The 26,812-nt window shown below is 36.1% G+C and overlaps 1 protein-coding gene across 3 annotated transcripts in view; it reads left to right on the top strand.

Annotated features, from left to right (window-relative positions):
• PPP2R5E (protein phosphatase 2 regulatory subunit B'epsilon) overlaps positions 1–26,812 on the top strand; it is a 140,136-nt gene that overhangs the window by 101,242 nt on the left and 12,082 nt on the right. For all 3 annotated transcript variants that reach the window (XM_063088845.1, XM_063088846.1, XM_063088844.1), the window contains exons 5-11: positions 5,779–5,871; positions 21,475–21,605; positions 21,756–21,815; positions 22,794–22,902; positions 24,352–24,405; positions 24,509–24,559; positions 26,460–26,579. In XM_063088845.1, the coding sequence (XP_062944915.1) occupies positions 5,779–5,871; positions 21,475–21,605; positions 21,756–21,815; positions 22,794–22,902; positions 24,352–24,405; positions 24,509–24,559; positions 26,460–26,579 (618 nt within the window). The remainder of the gene's footprint in view (positions 1–5,778; positions 5,872–21,474; positions 21,606–21,755; positions 21,816–22,793; positions 22,903–24,351; positions 24,406–24,508; positions 24,560–26,459; positions 26,580–26,812) is intronic.

Below are 26,812 nucleotides of genomic sequence, written 5' to 3'. Positions count from 1 at the left end.
GCTTTAATGTCATCCCTGCCTACCTTCTTGCCCCTACAATGTTGCGTGTGTAGCCAGCAGTTCTTATTCTTTTGTGAGGGCTTCTTTGTAATCTTGCCCACTGGAGCCTCAAATAAGAACAGGACTATTTTCACATTAATATTATTAGTTGGATGTGATTAGGTCACAGAATACATATCTCATTTTTAGCAGTAGGTACCCTGAGGACTTTGTGTGCCTGTCTTCATGATAATCACAGTTGTGCTTCTTCAGTGTAGAAGGGCACAAACAAACTGCAATAGCTATTTCTTTCACAGTGTCATAGGAAGAGCAGCAGCTGAGAGAAAGCTTGGGTGAAAGACAATTTTGTCTTCTTGCATTGAGAAGGCCAGGTTTTCTGATCATACACAAGTGCCCAGCCAGATTGGGGTGTCACTGCATTTCTTTTCCCAGAGTTGGGCCCATCCGTGTTGTATTTACTTACACATACTGGTCAGTTTCCAGTTCCTTCTTTCCTGGCTGACTTCTTTCAAGCCCAACATTTCTCAAAAACATAGAACAAAGAAATTTGAATGTATTGAACCCCAAAGCCATCTTTCTATTGAGCCAGAATGTCCTCAATGGCTGGGTGATGAATAGCAAGGAGGAAAGGGATGAAAGAGAAAGAATATAACCTTGTACATCTTTACCCCTAGGCAGAAACCACTGCATCTGTGTAGAAGTGTGCTCATGGGTTACTAGTTGACTTTTTGAAGAGTAAAAAACTATGTAAGCAGGGAGATACAGCCTAGAGATACTCTAAGTTTTATTTATTTTTTCCCCACTTCAGAATTTTTGACATAAATTTGCAACTTTGCCTGTCCTGCTTTGGCAACTCAAAGTTGCTGCAGATATACATGTATGCTATTTCCCCTAGTTATATAGAGAGTTTTGGGGGCTCTGTTTTCTCAACTCTTAACTCAAGCATGTTATGCATATGTATTCCTGCTACCAGTGCCCAAACTGGGTAAATTAGTTGAAACACTGTATTTGATTTACTGTCTTAAATGTTTGATTTTTTTTTAAATGCCAGACATGCTATCTGCAATCTAAACAATGTATAAAACTATTTGTGCTTTTTATAGGTATAACCCAGATTGTGACAAAATCCAAAAAATAATAACCTTTTTGAGTTGTGGGCTTCTTGTCATGTCTTATTCTTAATGCTCGGCACCAGTTCATTGAATTACAATTTAGTCTGGAAAAAACTTAAAAAAAAAAAAGACAGTCTCCTCAGGCAAGTCCAATATCTTATGGTGGAAAAGACAGGGAGAAAGGTGTCTTCAAAACTTCAATTTATTGTCTTCTCTACATCCTAAAGAAGATACAATAGACCACTATAGCTATTGGCAAGAGCTTTTTGAGTTCTCTAAATCACAATCACCATAGATATAAATTTCCCATAAAGTACAATAAAATTTAACTCAATATTTCAGTTAATCTTTCCTGTATTTATTTAATGACTGTATAAAATACAGGACCAAATTAATTTCTGAAGCTATTAATCTAAATTCTGCCACCAAAAAACTAATTTACACTGTCATTATTACAGGAATATTAACCATTACACAGTTCATCTGAGATCCTAAAACCAAAGCAAAAGTGAAGAATGGTGCCCTTCTTGGGTGTAAAGACCTGTGCCCTTTTGGGTATAAAGTCACAAATTATATTACAAAATGGCTGGTTTCATTTGTGTTGACATCCTGTTCAAGCCTATAATCCTTCTCATCCCTTCTTTAGATCAGGGGGAAATATGACTAATGCTGGATTAGGTGAAGGAAACTTACTCTTAAAATTCACAAATCAACCTAGTAAAGGTCCCTCCAGTGGACACACTGTCGCCTTCACCATCTGTTGCTTTGTGGGTGTCTTTGTACAGGCTCCTGATTTGTCTCAAGAGTCCTGTGTTTCCTTTGTCTATTCTTACTGAACTCACTGAACGTTTAAGGAATCTCTTTTTCTGTTCATGACAGGTCATTCATGTATGTCATAGTCACCCATCACTAAATTCAACATTTTACTTTTTAATTGATCCATCAATCTGTTTATCTGACCAAAACACCTTTTCACTTTTTCTTAACTACATAATTAGCTGTGTGCTTACTCTTCTGGACCACATTTGGCAAGGAAGCAAAGTGTAAATATCTGACAAGAGTAGAGAACAACAAAATTATGCTGAGATATGATTGGTGGGTGGTGGCTAGGCTTGTTGCTCAACTGATTGACTGTTCCTGCATACCTCGTCTTTGACTCAAATTTGTGGCCCACACAAAATTACTGACTGTAACAAACCATGGATCTTTGGGGATTTAAAAATAGAGAAAAGGATATTAAATTCACTAAGTTTTTAGTTCAAATATGTCATAGGGTCTACTGTGTGTGTGTTATTTGATCTTTTCTATTATCTGTATTAGTATCCTTTACAGGGGTATCACATTGTTGCCATGGCTATCATTTATGTTATCGAATCTGGTCTGTCTTTCTAGTAGAAAACAATTTTGCACTACTTATAATTAAGGAATCATTTTTAATGTTTTACACTTGAGACTGAAAAACAGGAATGCTAAAATCTTTTTACTCATGTTCTTGGAGAACTCACTTAGGTGACCTTGAAAAGTAATTTATCCTTCCCAGCCCCTAATCTTTCCCTTTACAAACTTAAGGGAGATTTTTGATTCTGAAATAAAAATCTGTCTCTTAAGTGCAGAAAATATTTATGCTTTTTAATAAATGTGTCTGAAGTGTTTCCACCAAACCATTTAAAACCATAACTGCTTTCAAGGGATGAGAGGGAAAAGATCACTTTGCCAGTCTCACTGGGAAGCCCTGCCAGCTCACAAGTCAGTCTTGGAAGATGTTATCTCTCCACTTTGTGGGAATTGAGTCAAAAGAGGGATGAAACCCACTTTGATGGAGTCATTTGTATAAGGCTTATATTCTATTTGTAAAACTAAGAATTGAAAGATTAGTGTATTGAAAAAAGAACAATTCTACTAGGTGTTTATTTTTGACTAGAAGAGTCAGGTATTATTTTGATTTAGAAAAGCAACATGTAAAACTTGGTAACATCCAGATCATTGGGAAAGAAGTTTTTTGAATTCAGAGAGTTTTGAAGAGAACAATCTAGTTTTATAAAGAAGTAAAATGCTAATGTGAAATATGTAGTTTAAGTGTTAAGTTAGAGTCTAAAGGCACAAGATTGCTGAAGGAAGCATTTAAATCAGTGGTATCTGCAGACCTCTAGAGGGACCCTAAGACCCGATTTTCAGTGGCCTACAAAGTCAAAGCTACTTTTATAATAGTACTACATTATTTGCCCTTTTCACTGTGTTGACATTTGTATTTTTCATTGTAAAAGCAATGGTGGTTAAAACTGCTGTTGCTTTAGCACGAGTCAAGGCAGTTGTGCCAAACTGGTCAAGTGGTCATTGTATTCTTCACTGCCATGCACTTACAATTAAAAAAAGGGATAAAGCCAATTTCACTTGAGAACATCCTTGAAGAAGCAGTGCAACTTATTAATTTTATTAAATTTTGGCTCTTGAGCACACGTTTTAAAAAATATTCTATATGATGAAATGGGAAATATGCATAAATCACTTCTACTGCATACTGAAGTATAATGGTTATCTTGTGGAAAAGCACTTGCGTGATTGTTTTGAGCTGCCGGCTAAACTAGTTGTTTTTTCATAAAGCATCATTTTTACTTGAAGGAATGACTAACAAGCTATGGTTATTCAGACATGGTATTTGGTGGATATTTTCTCTGAAAACAAACAAGGAAACCAATTGACAGTATTTGTTACCACTGATAAAATTAGAGCATTCATTCCAACAAGATTTAGAATTAGAATTTTAGAAAACCTGTATCTGTCTTGCATCTGTCACCTTGAGCTTTACAGCTTCCGAAAGCTTAATGACTTTTTTGGGGGATAAAATTGGAGATATTGAAGAATGTGGTTTTTTTAGAAACTGTGTAATGAAATGTGTCAACATTTGAAAGATCCACGTAACTCAGTGAGCCAATATTTTCTAGTTGGCAAATGAATAATGTTAGGAAATCATGCATGGATAAAGATCCATTCAAAGTGCAAGACAGATGATTGGATTTTAGTGTAACAAAATATGAAAGTTCATTGAAATTGTTTCAGATTCTATGTTGTAAATAATTTTTAAGAAGTGACAGTTTGTTGCATTTTGGTGTAGTATCAAAGAAGAATATCCACCATTATGTGAAAAGACTATTAAATTACTCTTTTTTTTTAACTAGTAGATCTGTGTGAGGCTTGATTTTCTTTATATGCCTCAATACAGAATCAATGTAGAATCAGACAAGAATCTGTCTTCTATTAAGCCAGACATTAAAGAGATTTATAAAAATATAAAGCAACACCTCTATATTTTTTCTTAAACAATTATGTTAACATGTAAATGCATTTTATTGTTTTGAAATGAAATAATAAATACAGATCTTAAATTGTCTGTTTTTATTTCTAATTTAATATATATCTCCCATAAACAAAAGCTTTTAGGGATCCCTGTTAATTTTGCAGTGCAAAGGAATGAGACTAAAAAATTTGCAAATGCTGTTTTAGGCCATAGTGACAATGATGATATATGTTAATTGCTGTGCAGAGGGCTTTATGTGTACTATCATATTTAACTTTAGGGATTATCATCCCCATTATAAAGTAGAAGAAACAGAGTTTCAGAGAAATTAATTCGCTCAGAGTTACACAGTTAGTAAGGGATAAGAGCTAGGCTTCCAAGCCAGTGTCAGTCTCTTAAAAGTTATGGTTTTGATATATTGTTGTATGCTACACCAGGATCTAATATAACCTTTAACATAGATTTATTTTGCAAACGGAATAAACAATGACCCCCCATTGTTTATCAGAACAGTTATTTGAGGTTGACGCTTTGCAAATGAGAATATTTGTACTCTTCGTAGGAGAAAACATTGTGCCATACATACCACCATATATTGCTTGGAGGAGTGTAAATTGCCAGAAACTTTCTGAAAGGAAATATGGCAATGAGTGTTGAATGTCCTGAATGTTTGGATATCTTTCGATCTAGCAATTTCACTTTTAGAAATATTTCCTCATGAAATAATTGGACAAGTGCACACTGTATGTTATATGATGTACATTGTGGCATAATTTGATAGAGAAGTAATTCAGAAACTATTTAAATGTCTAAGCATAGGAGATTAGTTAAATTATGAATAATGGAATTATTTGTTATAAATTATGTATAATGGACTACTTATAGCTAGTAAGAATGATAGTTTAGATATTGTTGACGTAAATTGTTCACCACATGTTTAAACGATAACAGTAGTTTGCAAAACTATGTAAAAATGTATTTATAATTCATTAGTATGTTGTATAGGAGGCATATGAGGGCACTTCAGAAAGTTCATGGAAAGATTTATATTATCTTTCAATTTCATTTTTCCATGAACTTTTTGAAGTACCCTCATATATATTAAAATGTTAACAGTGGTTGTCTCTGAATGGTGAGATTATGGGGGATTTTTATTTACTTTCTTCTGATGTATTTTAAAATTTTTAATTTTAAATGTTAAAAACATAACAGCAAAAGTGAGCCATAAGAACGGTTAGCATGGTTCATCTATTGACATGAAGACCCAGTTTTCTAAGTCTTGTCTGTTTTAGTGTTATGGGTTTTTCATAGTTTTTAATACTGTTCTCAGTGAATCATAATTTGAAATTAACTATAGTCTGTTTTTTGCAGCTTGTATATGAATTTTTCATACGATTTTTGGAAAGCCAAGAATTCCAACCCAGCATTGCCAAAAAGTACATAGATCAGAAATTTGTATTACAGGTAAGCAAATTCTTGTGGTTGTTTGTATTTGTTATTCAGTTAACTCTATCTCATTTTTCATGTTTGTTTGAAAAATCTTGCAGTGACAGTTATATCACATTATAAACATATGTGTACATAAGTTAGTTTCTATCACTGTTTTCAATCACTGCCTGTTAAAAGTGATATTTACCTCTGTAATTTTTTTGTGGTGGACATTAATTACATTTTAACAACCAGGAACGCTAATGCCTAAATCCCTACAGTTTTCTTTCTTAAAGTTTAATTATAAAGAAATCTCATTTATATAACCCTGCTTTGTGTAAATCTTTATGAAACTTAAAAGCATATTTGCATAAGGATTCTTAAAGAACTGTTGCATAGATCTGTTAAAACTGAGTGGGCAAGTCAGACTGCAGAGTATAAGTAACCTTTAATAAATAATCAAAGTCAGGGCACTGGTGAGCTTTCACTGCTAGGAAATAGCCCAGCTTGCCACTTTAAAATTTCCCTAAAGGGATTAGCCCCCACCTATCAGTTTGAAACTTCTCTGGGAATGTATTTTTCCTGACTTCTCATTTTACATTTTATAACCATAGATCACATCTTTTTTACCTGGGACTTGGGTACCTCCTATGGCAGTGAATTTTTAGGTAATGCCTCCTTGCTCCTGTTGTTGTTTTCATCTATAAAAATGGGTATTTGAGCCACACTGGTATATGGACTGTTGTAGCTCATTTCTGAGTGACAATATGGGGCACCTGATGTAAGAAGAGAATAAATATGTATCTCCTAGTGAGCCAATAAGCTGAATTTCAAATTTAAAACATTAATTTGGTAGGAAATTGATCTGTGCCTTATCAGGATAAAGGCTGATAACCTTCATGATGACCTAATTTTCCTCCCTAACTAAATTAATGTGTTTAGAATTTGAGATATATAGGTTGATCCATAGCCAATATTTTGACTGTTTTTGACACTCAAAACACAGCAGTTTCATAGGGGTCAGTCTGACAGAATGCCAGGGGCAGACTTGCTCCAGACAGGTGAGGGCCAGGGAGATTCCTCTATACCTTGTGTAATGAGGCTGAGTGGAATTAAACCCACAGTTCAATTGGCAGCTCAGAGCTGGAAAGGAGTTTTGGTGACTTACCTGTAGGGCTCACCCCTACACTCCATTACCCCAGATACATGGGATAGATCATTGAGCTATACTGCACACTCAAGGTACTTTAGTATCACCTGGCTCACACCTTAACATGGGAGGATTTGGAAAAGTGAGGTTTGAGATAGAGACAGACAGGTAGGAAATAGGTGGATACATGGATCACCAGGTAAATAGGTAGACTGATACAGATCCTTATACCAAGGAAGCAAAATTAATTTCTGAAAGATGAAAGTAGTATATAATAGATCTGTATTTTACATTGGAAAGCCCTTACATTTACATAGCGCTGTACAGTTTCAGGGTATCTTTACATGCATTATTTGATTTGATTTGTACAATAATCTTGTAGAATAGACTTGGCTAAGTTTTTGTGCCCATTTTATAGATGAATAAACTGAGGTCTAGAAAGACTATCAGTTTGCCTAAGCATATTTCCTATTCTGGTTTTCTGTCTATTAATTAGTCCATGATGCCTCCTTGTAGTCTCCCTCACTATAACTTAGAATGACTTCAAGGGAGAAGTGGCCCTTGTGTTTCAACCCTGGTGGAATAATAGGGTTCTCATATTTTTGATGAATTGACATGCCTGAGAGGATCAGATAGTGATTCTGTAGTAGAGCCTGTGTTTAGTTGACATGGAAGCAGTTAAGTCCTGCAATCTCACTAGCGCTTTTTACGCAGACCCAGCCCTGTGTGCTCTCCATAGTAGAGAGGTACTGAAGATAAAACTCATAAAACTAAAATATCAGAGAATCCCAGACTTGGAAAGGACGTTTCCAAGGTTGTGTATTCTAGTTCTTTACTCAGTGAGTCAGTACCCTTTGAGACCCCTATTTCAGTGAAGAAAAGCCATGTACATAGGCATCCTGTTCCATTTTTGTTAGAAAGTTTTTTTTTTTTGATGTTGAACCTTCTGTATATTGTACCCTTTGGCCTTATTCTCCCTAGAGTAGTCTCTTAGTATACCACTAGCCCAGATGTAGCCTTTCAGGTCTTAGAACATGTTTGGTACCTGGGTATCAACAATAGGAGGTAAGCTGGCTCTTATTAAAGGGGACTTTGGTTACTCCCTTTCATTCAGTTATTGCCAGAGTTCCCCCCCACCAAGAGAAACAGAAATCCAGATTTTTATGTGAAATTTTCTGATATTACTAAAATCCTATTCAAAATGAACTAAGCCCATTTGCCTTCTGGATCTAGCCTACCAGCTGTCAGTATGCGTTCTCTGCTGGAGACTAAATCCTTTGTTCTGGCAACCTTTTTTCATTTGTCAGTTTTTGAAGCCTTCAGCATCTTCTGGATATGCCCATTTGTCTTCAAGTATGACACCTATATCTGAATGCACTGCCCTGAGCCTGGTCAGTACAATGCAGCTTAGAGTCGGATTTTCCGTTCCCATGCCTGGACTCTCAGTTTCTTGAAGGGAAAGTCTCATTGGAATTTCTTGCTGTTGCATGCCATTGCCAACTTGTGTTAAGCTTTTGCTCTTAACTGACTTCTAATTGAGCTTTACACATGTTGCTGTAAAGCCATGTTTTTCTTTGTTCTTGTTATGCAGTTTGCTTTTTTATCTAAGTGCAGAACTTAACATATATTCCTGTGGAATGTCATTTCCCCCCGGTTTTTGGAGGTCTTTCTGGATCTTTATTCCATCTTTTACCTTATTCACTGTATCTTCCATTTTTATAAAATCTGTAAACTTCTTAAATATGCTAACTGTTGGACTCGTTTAAGTCATTGATTAAAATTGTTAAGCTAGCCAAGGGCTAAATACGGATAGAGGCCTAGCACATGCCTTTAGAAATTCTTTTATTTTAACTCACATTCTTTAATCAGTAATCTTTGAATCCTGTCCTTGAACCAGTTAGAAATTTGCTCAAGCATATTATCATCTTTCCTGCATTTCTTAAATTTTGTTCATAAGGAGAGCATAGAGACTTTGTGAGATGCTCTTGTAAAATTTAGGACTTCGTTTTTTTTTTGTTTGTTTTTTTATTTGTTTTAGGACTTCATATTTACCACATTTCCCTCATCTACAGGCTTGTAACTTTATCATAAAGAAGGAATGCCATTCAGGTACTATGTGACGTTCTGGGAGCTACTGCTATTTAACGATGATTATTAGTGATGTTCTGGGAGCTACTGCTATTTACTGATGATCTTGCAAACTATGTTGCAAACTATGGGATTGTTTGTTTGTTTATTGTAAAGTTTTGCCAGAGACAAGAAATAAAGTATAAATAGTGAAGTCCATCTGTATACTCTACATTTTCATCCCTTCCTCATTTTTCCAACCTATGCCTTCTTTACCTCTGTCTGCTGGATCTGTTGATGAACTCAACCTTCAGACCAGGTCATGAAAGGGGCAGGCAGGGTATTGTCAGAATCAAGACCACCACTGAGTGGTACTTGAATGAAATCATGTGACTAACCAGTGCATTAACTACCATGCTGGGGATAAGCTTTGGGTGCCTTTTAGCTTCCATTTTCCAGAATTCCCTGTTCATTCAAGTTGGTCACGTATAGTCACTTTCCCTGTCCTTGAGTCTGCTGATGACTTATCTGGGATCCCAACACCTTCTGAGAGGGGCCTCAATTTCTTACCTGGTTCTTCTGAACTTCCTTCCTGGGTGGTGTGGTCCTGAGTTGGGTCCTGCTGGGAATGGATGGGCCTTTGGAGCTTGAGAAATTATTGCTGGTATTTCCCCCCATTTCCCCCCATTACACACATACACACACACACACACACACCCATACCCATTCCTTAATTGTCCTTGAGCTGGCAGGTTCTTCCCACTTCTGTACTCTGTAGTCAGGTCTTTTTCACACCCTCACTTGTCCCCTGCTTATTTCTCAATGCCACAGGCTCCCTGGTCCCAGTGTGTTGTATACCTAAGCCTGGTTCTCTTATGTCATGAGAACCCTCATAATTTACCTTTTGGCACATCATGATAACATTTACCTTGTTCCTTTTCCTGTCCGGTTTTCTTATTTTCTGTGGATCTCAAAAGACTTTTGGTGATGTCAACTTAAAACTTTTTTATTCAGTTAGATGTAATTTATTCTAGCCATGAGACTTAATCTTATTTTCTATAGCAACTTAATATATTCTTCATAGTCTTTTCTGAGTCTCATTCCTCTGTAAGTAAAAACAAAAGCAAAATAAAAATTGTGCTATTTTACCCTGATAGTGGAAAGTTAGGAAGCTCTGGGTTTAAATGCTGACTCTCCTCTGAACTGTAAGTATATTTTAGGAGCTGAGAATGTGAGCTGTGCAGTCAGAAGAAACTGTATTCAAACCCTGGCTCTTCTGCCTACTTGCGATATGACTTTCAGCAGGTTTGTACACTTGCTGCCCAAGCCTGAGTTTCCTCCTCCATGACATGAGGATAACAGGATAAATGGAGATACTGTTAAGTAAAGTAGGAGACACTCCAAAATTGACAGCTATTAAATCTACTTAGTTCAGTTGGTGGTATGTATACAAAAAACAGGATCCCTACCTTCAGTTTTAAATAGGTACTGAAAATCTTGGGTAGATTATTGATTACTCTGAGCCTCAGTGTCTTTTTCTGTAAATTGTGATAAGAGTCATCTCTGTTACAGCAAGTCACAACAGGTAGGCTTGTTATGAGATAAAATGAGATGACTTGTAAAAATGTCTGCCGGTATCATGCATGGGGGTTATAGTTGCTCATTAAATATTAATTCCTCTTTTCATACGCTCCTTAAATATATATTATCTGCCCACATTGGCAGGATATCTTTTCTTGATTTTAATATTAATTTTAAAACCTCTACCTTTTGCAATAAAATTTAAAAGTCTATATGAAACTCATAATGAAATTTTGCAAAGAAAGCTTGAATAAATGCAGAAATTTAACCTATTCCTAGATGGGAACACTTGCCATCATAATTATATTCATATAATCTCCAAATTAATTTATACATTTAGTATTTAGTGCAGTTCTAATTAAAATTCCAGTAGTTTTTTTTTGTTTTTTTTTTTGTTTTAAATTTTATTTTGTCGATATACATTGTGGCTGATTATTGCTCCCCATCACCAAAACCTCCCTCCCTTCTCCCTCCCCCCCCCCAACAATGTCCTTTCTGTTTGCTTGTCGTATCAACTTCGAGTAATTGTGGTTGTTATATCTTCTCCCCACCCCCCCGGTTTTGTGTGTGTGTGTGTGTGTGTGTGTGTTCCAGTAGTTTTTTTATTTGAGATTTTCAGAGTTCATGAAATAAATTTTTGCAAAAGATGACTAATGATATGGTACTTTACCTATTAGATAATAAAGCATACTATAAAGGTACATTAATTAAAACAGGAGAATGGAACATGATTGATGCTTGGATGGAGAAGATTTTTCTGAGAATGCCATAAAACCTATAAGAAGATATACCAATACATGCATACATAAAGTTGGTATAATCGTTCTGAAGAGAAAATCTGATAGTATTCTGTCAACTTAGATTTTGACCCAGCAATTCCATGAGAAATAATCAGATATGTGCACAAAGATATATGTACAAGGTTATTGAATGCATCATTGTTAATAATTACTAGAAAATTGGAAACAGCTTAAAATTTCCTCAGTAAGAATTGGTTGAATAAACTCTGTACATTCATATAGTGGAATGTTCATCAGTTAGTACAAAGAATGTGATAGAGCTACACATGATCTATTTTTAAGTGAAATATGCATGTTATGGAACAGTATAATTTCTGAGCCTGCATCTGTTATTTTAGGGAAAAGGAATGTTAGTATTTTTATCTTGGTCCATTTATGCTGCCATAACAGAAGACCCGCTACTGGGAAATTTATAAAGAACAGAAATTGATTTGTCACAGTTCTAGAGGTTGGAAGGTCCAAGATCAAGGGGCTGGCATCTGGTGAGGGTCTTTTTATGCATGTGGCGGAAGGTGGAAGGGCAAGAGAGAGCAAACTTATTCCTTTTTGCAGTGGCATTAATCCATTCATGAGAGCAGCACCCTCATAAGCTAAACACCTTCCTAAAGGTCCTGCCTCCCAACACTGTTGCATTGGGAATTAGGTTTCTAACACTTGAATTTGGGGGGACACATTCAGACCGTAGCAATATGCATTAACAATTTTGGAAGGCGATACACCAAATTGGTGTTAATTGTCTGGAAGTGTGTGATTATGTGTGATGATTTTCACTTTCTATTTTTTACGTATCTGTTTTTTTTTGCATTAAAAAATGAGATATACATTATAATCAACAAGAAAAATAAAAAGATTTCAATTACAAGTATGTTCTCATTGTAGTATCTTGCATTTTTCATAAACCTCAGCTGATTTAGTGTGTTAGCCTTACTAAGACTATTTTTGAAGGACTACACCATTTTTTTTACACCAAATATTCATTGTGTTTTCTTCCTTAGCATTTGTGTATGTCCTTTTAAAAATCTGAAGTTCAAAAGAAAGCTTCCTGTGTTGCCTAAAAAGCCTTTTTCAATATCTCGAGTTTTTCTTCCCCATCAGGAAACAGTATAGTTTGGTGATTATGTGTATAGACTGGTTTGAATTCAGGCTCTGCCGTTTTTTAGTGTGTGACTTTGGGCAAGTTACCTAACCACTCTGTGTCTCACTTTCCTCCTCTGGAAAGTAGATGCAAAATATGTATAGTATAATAGTAATTATATCATAAGATTATAGAGATTTATTGATTGAATACCTATACAAGCAGTTAGAACAATTCCTGACACTTAGTAACCAGTCAATAAGTGTTATGAATAATGTTATGAATAAATAATGCTATGAATAGATGTTATGTCACTAATATTTTTATTAGGGTCAGTTCTTGTCTTGTGAACCTTCTTTAGCCATACTTTCTTTAATAGCTTCAGTCCATAAAGTCATATAGGTTAGTCTATCATGTCTTACCTAGCATGTGAATAATTATTTGAAAGCCAACTCTTATTCTAAAAGTAATTGGTACCCTTTGAACTCTACTTTATATGGTTCTTCTTAGGCTGTTGGGATCTCTTAGAGTCCCTGGATTCTTATCAATTCCACTTTACCAACTGATTTCTTCCAATCAGTATGGGAAGTGAATGTTTATTAGTGCCAGGAACATATAAGTTATAATATGAGAAAACCAGGGATAGCACATCGAGTTCTTTACAGAGGGGAGACAATTGTACATAATAAAATAGTCTGGGTGTGACCAAAGGAAGTGATGGAAACTGTAGTGACTTAGAGGGCTTGGTCCCTGCTGCCAGTCCACTCCTTTTAATGTTGGCCTCTAGGTAAGTGAGCCAAGTGTTGCTAGATCTTTTGGTTTTTCAAGAGAAACTAGAAATCCAGATTTTTGTATGGGCCAGACAAAACAGTCTGTTTTGTTGTTTTTTATTCAAGGGTTTTGAATGTTTTTGTTTGAAGGGTTTTATTGTTTTTTATTCAAGAATGGTATGACTTGAATTTCATCTTGATTTTTATTTATTCTTATTTCTTAATTTTTAATTTTTAAAATTTATTTTCACTGACATTGTAACTGTACATACTTATAGGGTACAATCTGATGTTTTGATACATACATATGTTGTATAATAATTGGGTCAGGCTAGTTAATGTAACCATCACCTCATGCATTTATCATTTTTTTGTAGAAAGCATTCAAAAGCCTCTCCTCTAGCTTTTATGTAATTTATAAAACTTAACTGTTAACCATAGTCACCCTACTGTGCAATTGAATACCAGAGTGATTTTTATTAAATCTAGATTTATATAACCTTTAGCATTTTTAATGTACTTATCTAGGTCTTTACACAAGAAAGCTGTCAGAGATTTATCGAAGATAGTCAGTGCATTGCATAATGAACTTGTGTCTATGGTAATGATCTTGATTTTAGACCTAGGTAACTCGGTACACTGCCTTCTATAGCTATAAGTATGTAGACTTGCCTAGGCTTATGGAGCAATTTTGTCTATTCTCAATTAAGATAATTTTCATCTGTGTTAGGATTGCTGGGAATATGGTTTCATTATGATACCCCCAACCCTTATTTTGACTCAAATGAATTGCCAAACCTTGAATTATTTCATTGGGTGGATTATTGTGGCAAGAGTTTAGCAGCATATTTCTAAAGACTGCTTTCAACCACTCTGCAAATCTGAAAAGCAGTCAGTGGTTGCTAAGAGACATACTATTCAAGTATCCCCGTAAACATAAGTACTGCTGAAGATTGCTATTTAGTAATTTGTACTTCACATTTGCAGTTATATTTAGCTGAACGGTGTCGTAATTATCACGCAGATTATGCAAATCATGCGAATCATTCAGCCTGTCCTTAAAAGTGACCTTTTCTTATTGCATTTTAAAGAACTAGACAAATTGGACATGACACAAACCAACCTGTTAAGAAATTTTAAGTTCCAAACTGAGATAAATTCCATGAGGCCTTGAATCTTGGCTCCAATTACGAAGAACTATTTTTTGAGCAAGTTCCTTGAATGTCAAAATGTTTACATTTCCCTCTCAGAACCTATAGCAAATAAAACTTTAGGGAATTTATTTCTACCTGGAATTCTATCAGATAGCCATTACCAATTAACAATAAATCATCTCTTCCCATCATGTCCAACATGTAATTCAAAAACCTTAAAAAAGGGGCTTTACTGCACTGACTCCTGGACCCAGAACCAGCTTCATGGGCATGGTTTTTGTGTGGTGGCACCAGGCCCTCTGCTTAGAAGCCCTGTGCTTGGTTTAGTGCTCTGCTTTTGCTGTGTTGAAATTCTTAATACTTTTTGAACAAGGAGCACTCCATGTTCATTTTGCACTGGGCCCCCCAAATTACGTAGGTAGTCCATGCCTGCATCCCACAAATGCATCATTATTTAGCACAACAGTTTTCTTTCTTGAAATGCTGACCAAATTGGTTGTCTTAAAATTTTAAATCACTAGGTTTTCTTGATTCAGATAGAATGCTTAAGGAGAAAAAAACTGTACTTCTCTAGTTTGTGGAAAGATTGCCTAAAATTAGGAAAATGAAAGCGTGTGACTTGGCAGAGTTGTTCATATTTGTATGACTTACACCTCTGAAATTTCTATACTGAATTTCCATAGGGGTCTTGAAGTCAGTATTGCTAGAAACGTATGACTGCACCTTGGGACCTCTTGTCCCCACTGTGCTTTCTCAGTGGTTATCCTTAGGTCACCTCATTTCATATAGTGGTCCCCTTGATTCATTCTGATTCATTGGACTCAAGCTGCTGTTGGCTCTTGTTTCTTAGTTCTGGGCTGTTTTCTCCATGTGCATTATTTGGTCAAGGTGAAGATTATTAGGAAGATATTAGGAAATTTTCAAGTAATAGAATAGCTAATGTGGCAAACAAAACCAGAAATGTGGAGATCTGATTTTAGTGCTCTTTGACAATTTGTATGAAAACATTTAGAATACCAGTTTCATTGATTATCTACTTCAAAATTTCTGATGTTTTCTAAAATCTTACATTACGTGGAGTAGGGTATGGCAGTTAGCTCTTTATTGTAGTAGAGGGCAACAGGGTCTTTTGATCTTATTGACTTTTTAAAATAGTTTTAATTAACAAAGAAATATCTATTTTAAAAATTTAACCATATTTATATGGTTTAAAATGAAAAATAGCAATTCCCTGCCTTATCCTTCCCTGAACCAGAGTCCCATTCCCTGGAGGTAACCACATTCAAGTCTTCTAGCTGTTTCTATGTATTTATCTCCATATTTCTAAATAGCATGATTATACTGCTATTTCTTGATTTTTCATTCTAGGTTTTATCTATCTATTGACTTCCTACTATAAGCCATTATATATCTCCCTCCTCCCCACCCAATGTAGTTATATCAGAAAATTAAATTATAGTGTTTACATTAATATAACTATACATATTGTTCATATTTGAGGCACATAATTACATTTCTTTTCTTGTAGAGCTTTTAAAAAAAAAAACAATAAAAAACCCTGGAATTAATAGCTGTCTTATTTTTCACTTGCTTGCTTTCCTATGTCTCGGTCACTAGTTCACTCCTTAATTCTATGAAAGCACCAGACAACTCTTCTCAGTATGGACCACACATCAGCTAATCAGTTCAATTCCTTTTTTTTTTCCTCCTGGAGCCCTAGTCATCTTGCTCTAATTGGCACTGGTTGCTTCCTCTAGGCTGTATTCACAGACATCATCTTGTGACTTCCCTTTGCCAATCTTGTGGACCATATCTTTGTTGCCTAACTTCCTCTCTTTCATTTTGGTGGAACATATCCTCTACATACTTCCTAAGAAAGCATGAATGGGATATAAAATTTCTGAGATTGCTTGTCTGAAAACATCTGTATTTTACCCTCATACTTGATTGACGTTTTGGCTAAGTATAATTTATAGGTTGGAACCCTTATTCCCTCAGATGTCTTAAGGAATTGCTCCATTGTTTTCTAGATTCAAGTGTTGGTATTGAGAAGCCCTGTGCTAGTTGAATGCCTTATCCTTTATCGTGACCTGTTTTCTCTGTAAGCTTCTGATATCTTCTCTTTGTTCCCAAGTCCAGAAACTTCAAGGTGAAGTGCCTTGGTGTCGGTCTTTGTTCATTTATTGTGCAGAACACCTAATGGGCCAAATGTATATTGAAATTCATACCTTTTAGGGCCAGCCCGTGGCTCACTTGGGAGAGTGTGGTGCTGATAACACCAAGGCCACGGGTTCGGATCCCTATATAGGGATGGCCGGTTAGCTCACTTGGGCGAGCGTGGTGCTGACAACACCAAGTCAAGGATTAAGATCCCCCTTACCAGTCATCTTTTTTTTTAAAAAAGAAATTCAAACTTTTTTTTTTCCTGGAAAATTGCAATTTTTTTTCCTGGAAAATTTTTCCTCAGATAATTTTCTTCTCTCCATTTTCTGTTTTTCTGTATCTGTGTCTCTCTAGATTGCCTATTATTCATGGATTGGACCTTCTGGATTGGACCTTCTGGATCGACATTCTAGTTTTCTTCTTTCTTCCATATACTATCTCTGTCTTGTGGTTATACTTTCAGGGCTAGATTTGCTCATTTGAATATTCTGGTTCTTCTGCTCAAATTTTAATTTCTGTTATATTTTGAATTTCCAAAAGCTCTTTTTTATTTTCTAAATATTCAGCTGTAGTAGCATTCTTTTTTGTTTCAGGAACCCAGTATATTTGTTTATCTTTTCTTTTTTGCATTTTTTTCCTATTCCTTTCATTGTGCCGGTTTCTTCTGAGTTCCTTATGATTGGTTGTTTTGCTCTGTCTCTTTTAGGTTAGAATGTCTGGTGCTCCTTGACTTCATAGTCATAGTTATATGTTTGTCTACCAAAAAACTTAGAACCTGTGTGTTTGTGTGCATGTGTGTTTATATGAGGATACTTCAAAAAGTTCATAGAAAAATTGAATTAAAAAATATGAATCTTTCCATGAACTTTTTGAAGATCCCTTATATTTGCATGTGTGGCATTTGGCAACTGGTGACTTTCAGTAGGATAATTGGGCAGGAACCTTGCCATTTCATTGAGAAACCCTCAGATATAGGTCTTTTCTCTTGAGACTTTCAGTGTTCCCAAAAAGGGACTTTCTGATCTCTTGCCCCATCCAGAATTGGGAACGCAGTTCGGGAAGAGGACTGGCCAAGATCTCACTCTTCAGTATGCAGTGTTTTAATCCTGTTATTTTCCAGAAGTGCTATATATGATGTCTCCAAGACTAGATACTTCTCATTCATTCTCCCCAGATTTAGATTGTGAATCTTTAGTACACTGAATGGGACAGGAATCTGAGGGATCTTGTTACTCCTACAGACTTTCAACTCATCCTCCTTTTTAAAGATTCTTTTCACACTCTTGCCATCAAATATATCTGGTGCCTTCAGTTCTTCAGACTTTTAAGGGTTCTCTGATATGAATTGGCCAGCTTCTTGTTGGCTTTACTCCCTGCTTGCAGAATGGAAAAACACTTACCAGAATGTAGAAAGAGGTAACCTAAGCTAGTTACCTCTTGCCATCCACTTTCCATCTTTGAAGAGTCTACAAATATGTCTACTCTGCTCTCTAATCCTCTCTGCTCTGTGGGTTTCTTCTATTTTTATTCCTTCACTATCATTTCAGGGAGGTTTAAAGAGGAGAGAGGTTCAGTCCCCGTGTCTAACTGGAAGACCCTTACTGCCTTTTTCATTCTGCCCTTCTCATTTACCTGTAGATTTATTATGAAGTTCAAAGAAGGGTTCTTTGGCTATATCACTCTGCAGTTCATCCCTGTTTGTTAGCTTCAGAAAGGCTCATTTTTGTAAACTTGGGTCAGCATGTTGAGAGAGCTGTCTTTGCTCTGTAGTCACCTTAGAAACTACCCAGCTTCTTTTCTTTGACAGCAAGCTGCCTCTTATATGGTGGATGGCACAGTCCACAGTCCACGTAGGTGTTTACAGATGCTGGATTATATTTCTTGTTGTTTTTCTGGTGGGGAGTGTTTGGGAATGTATATATGACTAAGCATACTCAAATTATTTTGTTTTGGAAATTAGGGCTCATTATACTCCCCCCTTTTTTGGCCAGTGCCCTATTATACTTTTTCTTTTGTCTCATAACATCATAAAATAGTCAAAAGTATGTCCTATAGAGCTGCAGAAAAATATTTTAATACTGCAATTCATCTTTCTTTCTCATAGAGCATGCTACATTAAATATTTGTGGCTTTGTAAAAGACTAAAGTTTAGGAGCCTGGTAATGCATTTTCTTTGAGAGTCTAATGAAAACATTAGTTAAAATAATTTTTGTTTAATTATTATGTTTTCATTAAACCAAAGATTAACAACACATAAGCATAGATGATTCAAGTTTTGCTAACATTATACACCCTCAAACCTCTTATGTTGGTTGCAAATTACTCATTAAACCCTTTTACAACACTTAAAAATAGAAACCAAACTAAAAAATAGAAATTAAATGGTTAATTATTTTTGTTAACAAGGGATGGGATGGGTTAGAGATCTTAGGTCATTTTGAGCATGCCGAGTTCATTTGGGCCATCTTTGCCTGTTGGGGCCATATGCCTTTCTTTCCTAGATAGAATGTTTTCCTGTGGAAATGTATTGTTAACTTGCTCGTTGCCTTCCCTAGTGGGCTCCAAGTTTGTTCAACACTGTGTGTGCCCAGCAATGAGTATAATCCCTGGCAAATAGGAAGATCTCACTACATATTTATTTATCTTATTGCTAAATGGGCAGAGAGATGGCAGGTGTTGTTAACAGCATCTTTTATTTGGGTAGACTGTGAGTAAGGGTAGGTACTATTGAATCTGCCATGAACACTCTTGCCCCACTTCCAACTCCTCATGGGTCAGCCTGGATGTCACTTCCTGTAGAAGTCTTCCCTGATCATTCCATTTCTTCCAAATAGAGTAGATATATTGGCTATGTGTTTATACAGCATCCTGAGCCACTTATGCTGTTTTATTTACCTGTATCCCCACTAGACAAGGCTCTATGAAAGCAGAGATAGTGTCTGTCTTGTTCATCGTTGTATCCCTGGCTCCTTGCCCACCAGCTGGCTCTTAATAGTCACATAATAAATATTTACTTGAAATACTCATTTTTTGAATGGATGGATGGGTGGAATCATGTAGCCAACAGTTGTGTCCTGTCTTACTGTCCACTTTTGAAGACCATCCTTCAGTTTGTGCTTCTTGCCATATTTGAAGAGCTGGTTTTTGTCCATAACTCTTTCATTCAAAGAAAAGCACCAAACAAAAGCACATTCGTTTGATGACTGCCCACTGAATTCTTCTTCTGTTGTCAGTCTCAGCCTCATGTCTTAATCACCTGAAGTCATGCTTATGTATGTATTGACAGCTTTTTTGATAATGATGGTAGTGTGTTTTCCTCTGTGTGCTATCTATATGCTCTTGAAATGTTTTGCTATAAAGACATTAGAACTGTGAGTTTTGCTTATTGCAATGATGATAAGTGTATTAAAAACTCAGTAAAATTAAAACTGATCTCCAAGTTTTTTCTTTAGTTAAAGGAACTTGCCCATTATTAGTTTTTAAAAAGTGGCAGATTTATTGAGTTATAATTCATATACCATAAATGTCACCCTTTTAAACTTTACTGTCCAGTGTTTTTTAGTACATTTACAGAGTTGTGCAACCATTACCACAATATAACTGCAGAACGTTTTTATCACCCCCAAAAGAAACCATTAGTAGTCACTCTCCATTCTACTTTCTGTCTCTATGGATTTGCCTATTCTGGATATTTCATATAAATGGAGCCACACATTATGTGAACTTTTGAGTCTGTTGTTTTTCACTTAGCATGATGTTTGAAGGTTCATCTATGTTGTAACATATATTAGTGCTTCGTTCCTTTTCATGGGTAAATAATATTCCATTGTATCACATTCCATTGTATGCACATTTTCTGCAAAAACAAAGCAGCTGGAATTTTTTTTTTTTTTTTTTTTTTTTTTTTTTTTATTTTTGTCGTTTTTTCGTGACCGGCACTCAGCCAGTGAGTGCACTGGTCATTCTTATATAGGATCCGAACCCGCGGCGGGAGCGTCGCAGCGCTCCCAGCGCAGCACTCTACCGAGTGCGCCACGGGCTCGGCCCAGCAGCTGGAATTTTTGATAGTGATTGGATTGACTCTGTAGTGCCTACTGTCATTTGGCTTGAGACTTTAGCTTGTTACTTCTTTTTGACTAGTTGCGTGGGTCTCATGAGTGCAAAAATGTGATGTTATCAGGATTCAATTACTGACTTTAGATTACAAGTAATTCGGAACTTAGAAAATGTTATTCACGTATAACAAGAACCACTATGTAATGAGAACCCAGATTTAGAAAGAGAACATTGCCAGTATCATTGGGGACTTACTGATGTTTGATTTGGTTTGTATTGTTTCATTTCCCCGTATGTTCTGGTATAGCTGAAGGCTTATCTTAAGTGTATATTTGGAACATAAGCTCAGTAGGTAGCATGGTGCAGTAGTTGAGATCATGGACTTTGGGTCTCAACTGCTTGGGCTCAAATCCCAGTTCTATCACGTATTAGCTGTGAGACTATGGGCAAGTTAGTTAACCTTTCTGTGCCCCAATTTCCTCTTATGTAAAATGGGGATATAAAACTACCTCATAGAGAGGATTAATGTATGTAGTTTACTTAGACAATTACCTTATGATCATAGTAAGTGCTATATATGTGTTAGTTTTTATTATTATTGTTACTACTGTTATTATTGTGTATCTCTTCACTAGAATATAAGCTCCTTGTCTGACTTATTTATCACTGTATTCCTAAAGACTAGCACTGTGCCCGGCACATAATAGATACTCAATACATTTTTGAGGAAAGAAGGAAGGGATTTTAAATAACGAGTGACAGAATTCCTAAATCCTTTCCTGAAACCGCCTTTGACAGCTATACTGTCTTTCATTTGCAACAGCTTTTGGAGCTATTTGACAGTGAAGACCCTCGGGAACGGGACTACTTAAAAACAGTCTTACACAGAATTTATGGCAAGTTTCTTGGTCTTAGAGCATTTATCCGAAAACAGATTAACAATATTTTTCTAAGGTAAGTGGTGGGTGGGGGGAAAAGAAGCAAAGTTGGTATTTTTATAGTGGTGTTAAGTAAACCTCAAATATTTGAACATAGTGTACTGACTATTCTCTCTCTGTCTCCCTCTCTCCCTCCCTCCCCCCTTCTTTTCTTTTCTTTTTTAAGGTTTGTGTATGAAACAGAACACTTCAATGGCGTAGCTGAACTGCTGGAAATATTAGGAAGGTAAGCACATTTTAGCTAGTTGCTCATCTCATGTGAATATCATTCTGAAAATTAGGTTCAAGTGGCGCAGGAGGTGCTGACCTAGATCTCTTGCTGTATGTACATCAGGTCTCTCTCTTTCATTTGTGCTTAGCATGTTTCCCAACTGACTTTACAAGACACGATTTCCTGTTCCCTTTGTTCCACAGTTACGCGTTGCTAATTCCACTGGAATGACTGAAAGAGCTAACAGTTTATTCTTTACTACAGAGACAATATATCTAATTGTGGTCAGGCCGGTTACTCCAAAACAGCTTATTAGTTTCTGGGTTACCTGTTCTTTGCTATATATGTTGAAAGCAACTTTATAATAAATTGGAAAGATTGCCGTTTTCAAAGAAACCATGCACCCAGGTGTAATTCTTGAACAGCTGCTGCCTGGAATAGTGGAATGAATTGGAAAGAGACAGCTGTTGTATAGGTTTCTCCGCACAAGGGAGGCTAATGTAGTTGAACAATGATTACTTAGTCTTTTCTCCTAATATGAGGAGAAAAAGAAGGTAGAGTCACACAGTTTTTTCTCAGTGATGTCTGTAAGCTGGGCAGAGATTTCAGAAATGAGAAGGAATGATAGCTGGAAGTGGAAACGGCCATATTTAAAGAGGAAGTGAGCAAGGAAGTGAGAAGGAAAAGAGAGAGGGGAAAAATAGAGGGGTTTTGATAAAAAGCTTTTGGGAGCCATCTGACTAGTACAAGAGTCTTTGTTGGGGAATCATAAGCAAGTTTTCTTCTTCTCTTGAATTCCTTACTACTTAAATGTAAGTAAAATAAGAAGTAAAAACTTTGAAGTAAATAAGAAATCTTGAATGCCATCGGGGGTGGGTTTTGGGTTGTTCTGGACGAACAAACTGATGTAAGTTAACCAATCTCACAACAGTTTGTCTCAGTTTAGCTTGTTGTGGTAACATTGCTAATTTGTGTCTCTTTTCTTTTTCCTAGTATTATCAATGGCTTTGCTTTACCTCTTAAGGCAGAACACAAACAGTTTCTGGTGAAAGTGTTGATCCCTTTACACACTGTCAGGAGTTTATCACTCTTCCACGCCCAGGTAGAATTTTGTACAACTACTTTTGAAAGCAAAATAAGAAGTTTGCAAACTTAGTGTTTCTTTGATTTTTTTCCTAATTTAAAAAAATGAAAGACTTGTTAAAGTTTAAAATACTCCCCAAGGAAAACAAAAACGTGTATTTTTTTTTTTTCTATGTACGGTAGAATCATGGGAATATTTTTAATGTGGGAGGAGCCTTTGTTCAGTCATCTCATTTTACAGAGAACTTAGATGACTTGCCCAAGTTCACACAATTATTTACTGAACATATTGCATATCATAAAATGTATGTGGGCCTTTTACATTTAGCTCTTCGGACGTGTATAATCATTTTTTAGTGATCATGCGTACTTTGTTTCATCCTCATTTTGCATTGGTTTGTCAGTTGCCCTTTGCCCCCTCTTCTAGTCCATTCACCATTTTCCTCACTTTCTACACACAAACACTCTCACAAGTAAACAAATCAATCAGTATTTTACATTGTTTTTTTTAGTCTTCGTTACTTTAATAAAAAGCATACCTTGTCTTGTGCCCACTCTAATTTCCGTGCTAACACTGCCTTGCATGGTAAGCATGTCACTAGGGGGTAGATAAATGATCTGGTGGTATTTAATTTTAGTTTTTCAAACCTCTGACTCCTTCACCCCTCACCCCATGGAAATGTTTTGAGTTTACATAAAAACGTAATACATTTTTCTAAGCAGTGTACTTTAAATGTGAAATTCTGTGTTTCGAGGAAAAATTAGTCCATATGTTTCTAATTTAGAACACTGTCAAAATATTTTGGGAGGGTAGTGTTCTTGTCCAAGAATCTTTACAAACCCTTTTACAAATTTCACCTTTAGTTTTTGAAATGGGATATCACATTTCATGATCATTTAAAAGAATTCTTACTTAGTTGTGTTAGCATCAGATGTGGAACTCTTGTTACATTTCTCCAGGTTCTAACTGGCAGATACAACCTTTTATCTTTTCATGAAACTGCTTTAGTTTGCCTGTGCCATTTTAGGCAATCAGCAAGATTTCTAGTAAGTGCCTGCTTCCTGAATAGGGTTCCTCTGGAACCACAGTAGAACCCAGTACTGTTGATATTAGCAAAGAGAGAAGGGAAGCCTATGTGATGTGTAGCTCAAAGTGTATACAGATGATACACTTTCAGAATACACTGAATGTGATATTTCACCTCTGCTTTTCATTAGCTGGATACTTCATGTCCTGATACTCTTTTTTAAAAAAATTCCCCTGGAGACTTGTTAGCGTCAATTTTTGTCTTGAAAAAATAGCTTTTTATTTCGCTTTGAATATATTTTATTTTATTTGCGATAGTTAAAATGAATATAAAAGTATTAACCAGAGTCTGGAAGCTTTTTAGGAAGTTTTAATAATATATCTTCTGAGCCCTTACTATATAGAATTTAAAATTTTGTCTTTCTTATTTTGTTTCTTCAGCTGGCATATTGTATAGTACAGTTTCTGGAGAAAGATCCTTCGCTCACAGAACCAGTAAGTATTTTTTTCATAATTTAAAAAACTTCAGAAAAACCATCTTTCCTGGAAGTGTATATGAAAAATTAAATGCTATTTGTTTTCCTCTTTTTCATTTTAGGTTATTAGGGGGTTAATGAAATTTTGGCCTAAAACATGTAGTCAAAAAGAGGTAAGTGCTTAATGTCAGAGAGTGTTTGTTAGTAGCTTATTCAGTACTTTGCCCAGTGCCAGCCGTTCGACTAAGCATGTGTAAAAATGCATCATCTCATCTAAACCTAATTGGAGCTCTGTAAGGCAGGACTGTAAATATTCTTGTATTACTAGTTACCAAACTGAGGCTTAGAGAGGTTATGAAGCCTGCCAAGTAAGAACGCCAAGTAAGAACAGGTGATTAGACCAAAACCCACCTCCTTGACTCCTAAACCCTGGGTTTTTATTCACTGTGCTGCTCAGCCTCAGGTAAGCCCATACCAGACCCAGCTCATGTGTCCAATTGTCTAGCTCTGTTGATGTCACCTTCTTAGTGTCCCCCTTCGTAGTATGGAGGTTTTGCTTTCACTGTAGATAGATGCTAAAGCAACCTGCCCAAATACCCACTTTAAAGTATAGTACAGTTGGGATCTTACTATCGTAAAATACTCAACTGGCCATTCATTAATTTCAACCTTTCATAGGGGGGGCTGGCTGGTTAGCTCAGTTGGTTAGAGCGCAGTGTTATAAGAACAAGGTCAAGAGTTCAGATCCCCATATCAGGCGGCTGCCCCCTCCCCCAATAATAATAATCTCAGCTGTTCACATGTGGCACTGGAATGTTCAGACCCTACAATCATTTCTACCTTTGCTGAGAACTAACCAGGCATATACTACGTTCTTAACTGTGTGAGGTTCTTATGGGGGAGCGAGTCTCTTAGATTGGAGGTGAATTTAACCAGATCTGCAGTCACTCTTCTGAAAGTTTAGAAACCATGTGGAAAATGGCCCAGAACAAAAGGTCAGCTATTAGTTTTATATTTTGGGAGAATTTGGGGAGAACTTCTGTACGTATCTTGACAAATGTGTAAAAGTCTACTGTATTTTGATTTTAATAGAAACACCCTCCTTCTCAAATCAGCTTCAGTTCTCCAAACCCTACTTTACACGACTTCAGAAAATTATCTGATTTCTTAATACCTGCTAGGTAAATAGAAACTGTGCATTGCAACCCAGATGTATCTCAAGATATGAAAGCATTGTCATTTTTCATATCTAGTTGCATACTTAATTTTTTCTCAAGGTAATTAGTTTTTCATGGCTAAATAGGTAGCTGGTTTTTATTTCTGTTATTTTTCCATTATATTTAAAACAACTGGCTTCATAATGTGATTTAAAAGCTGTTTCTTAAGGCACACAGTGCTGAGGCCAAGAGATTCACTTTGCTCTATAACGAGCAGTGTGTGTGTATGTGTGCCTTTGTGTGTGTGTGTCTGTATGTGTAAATGTAGAGAATGGGTCAGCGTGCGCTAATGGGTTTAAAGTGGCACCTGTGTGTGGTTGAGTCTGCTCATTCGTGTTTCTCGGATTTTGTTCTCTTAACTAGTTTGTCCTAGAGAAGCACCTGGCACATAGCAGGTGCTATCTCTATGTGGCAAATGACTGCATGTACCTCTATAAACTTTTGCTCATCCATGCAGCAGGGCCATCCTCCTTTGTTTTAAAAAAAAAAAGTGAGGGGGAGATAGCTAGCAATAGACAGGAGAGCAGTACAGAGACGGTCCTGTTTTCCAGGGTCCCTGGTACAGCAGGTAAGGGCCCCTTGTTCCCTGTCATATAAGTAGCAAATATTTTTTTCAAAGTAAGTTGAATCATATTTTTAATGCTGTAGGGAACTTGCTTTTAACAAGTACCCTGTGGTGAATTCTTTGTGAAATGAACATCTTCTAACTTGGGATAATGCCTGGTGTATTGATACTTGATGTCATATGTAAATTTTTCCTGAAATAGTACAAACTCTCATTACTCCTCATTGTTTATATTCATTTTTTTTTTTTTAATAAAGTGCCTCACATTTTGTATTTTGCTTCTGTTTGTAGGTCATGTTCCTTGGGGAGCTGGAAGAAATATTGGATGTGATTGAACCTTCACAATTTGTTAAAATTCAAGAACCTTTGTTTAAACAAATTGCCAAGTGTGTATCTAGCCCCCATTTTCAGGTTAGTAGTAAGGAGGACATGAGCCAGAGTGGCCTATACAATATGAGTTATTTTGCTGAAATTTGATATGTGTTGAAAAAAATGTAATGAACACTAGCTACTTATTGTTTTTTATTTGCTGTTTTCTCACATGATAACAATAATAAATGTAACAATAGCCACCTTTATCTTGAGCACCTGCTGCATAGCAGTGACTGCAGTGGTGCTTTCTGTCCAGTAACTTTAATTCTCAT

This window comes from Cynocephalus volans, chromosome 3 (assembly GCF_027409185.1).
Source record: "Cynocephalus volans isolate mCynVol1 chromosome 3, mCynVol1.pri, whole genome shotgun sequence".
NCBI classification, from domain to species: Eukaryota; Metazoa; Chordata; class Mammalia; order Dermoptera; family Cynocephalidae; genus Cynocephalus; species Cynocephalus volans.
Note: the sequence above shows the minus strand (reverse complement) of the source record. Positions and strands in the feature narration are given on the sequence as shown.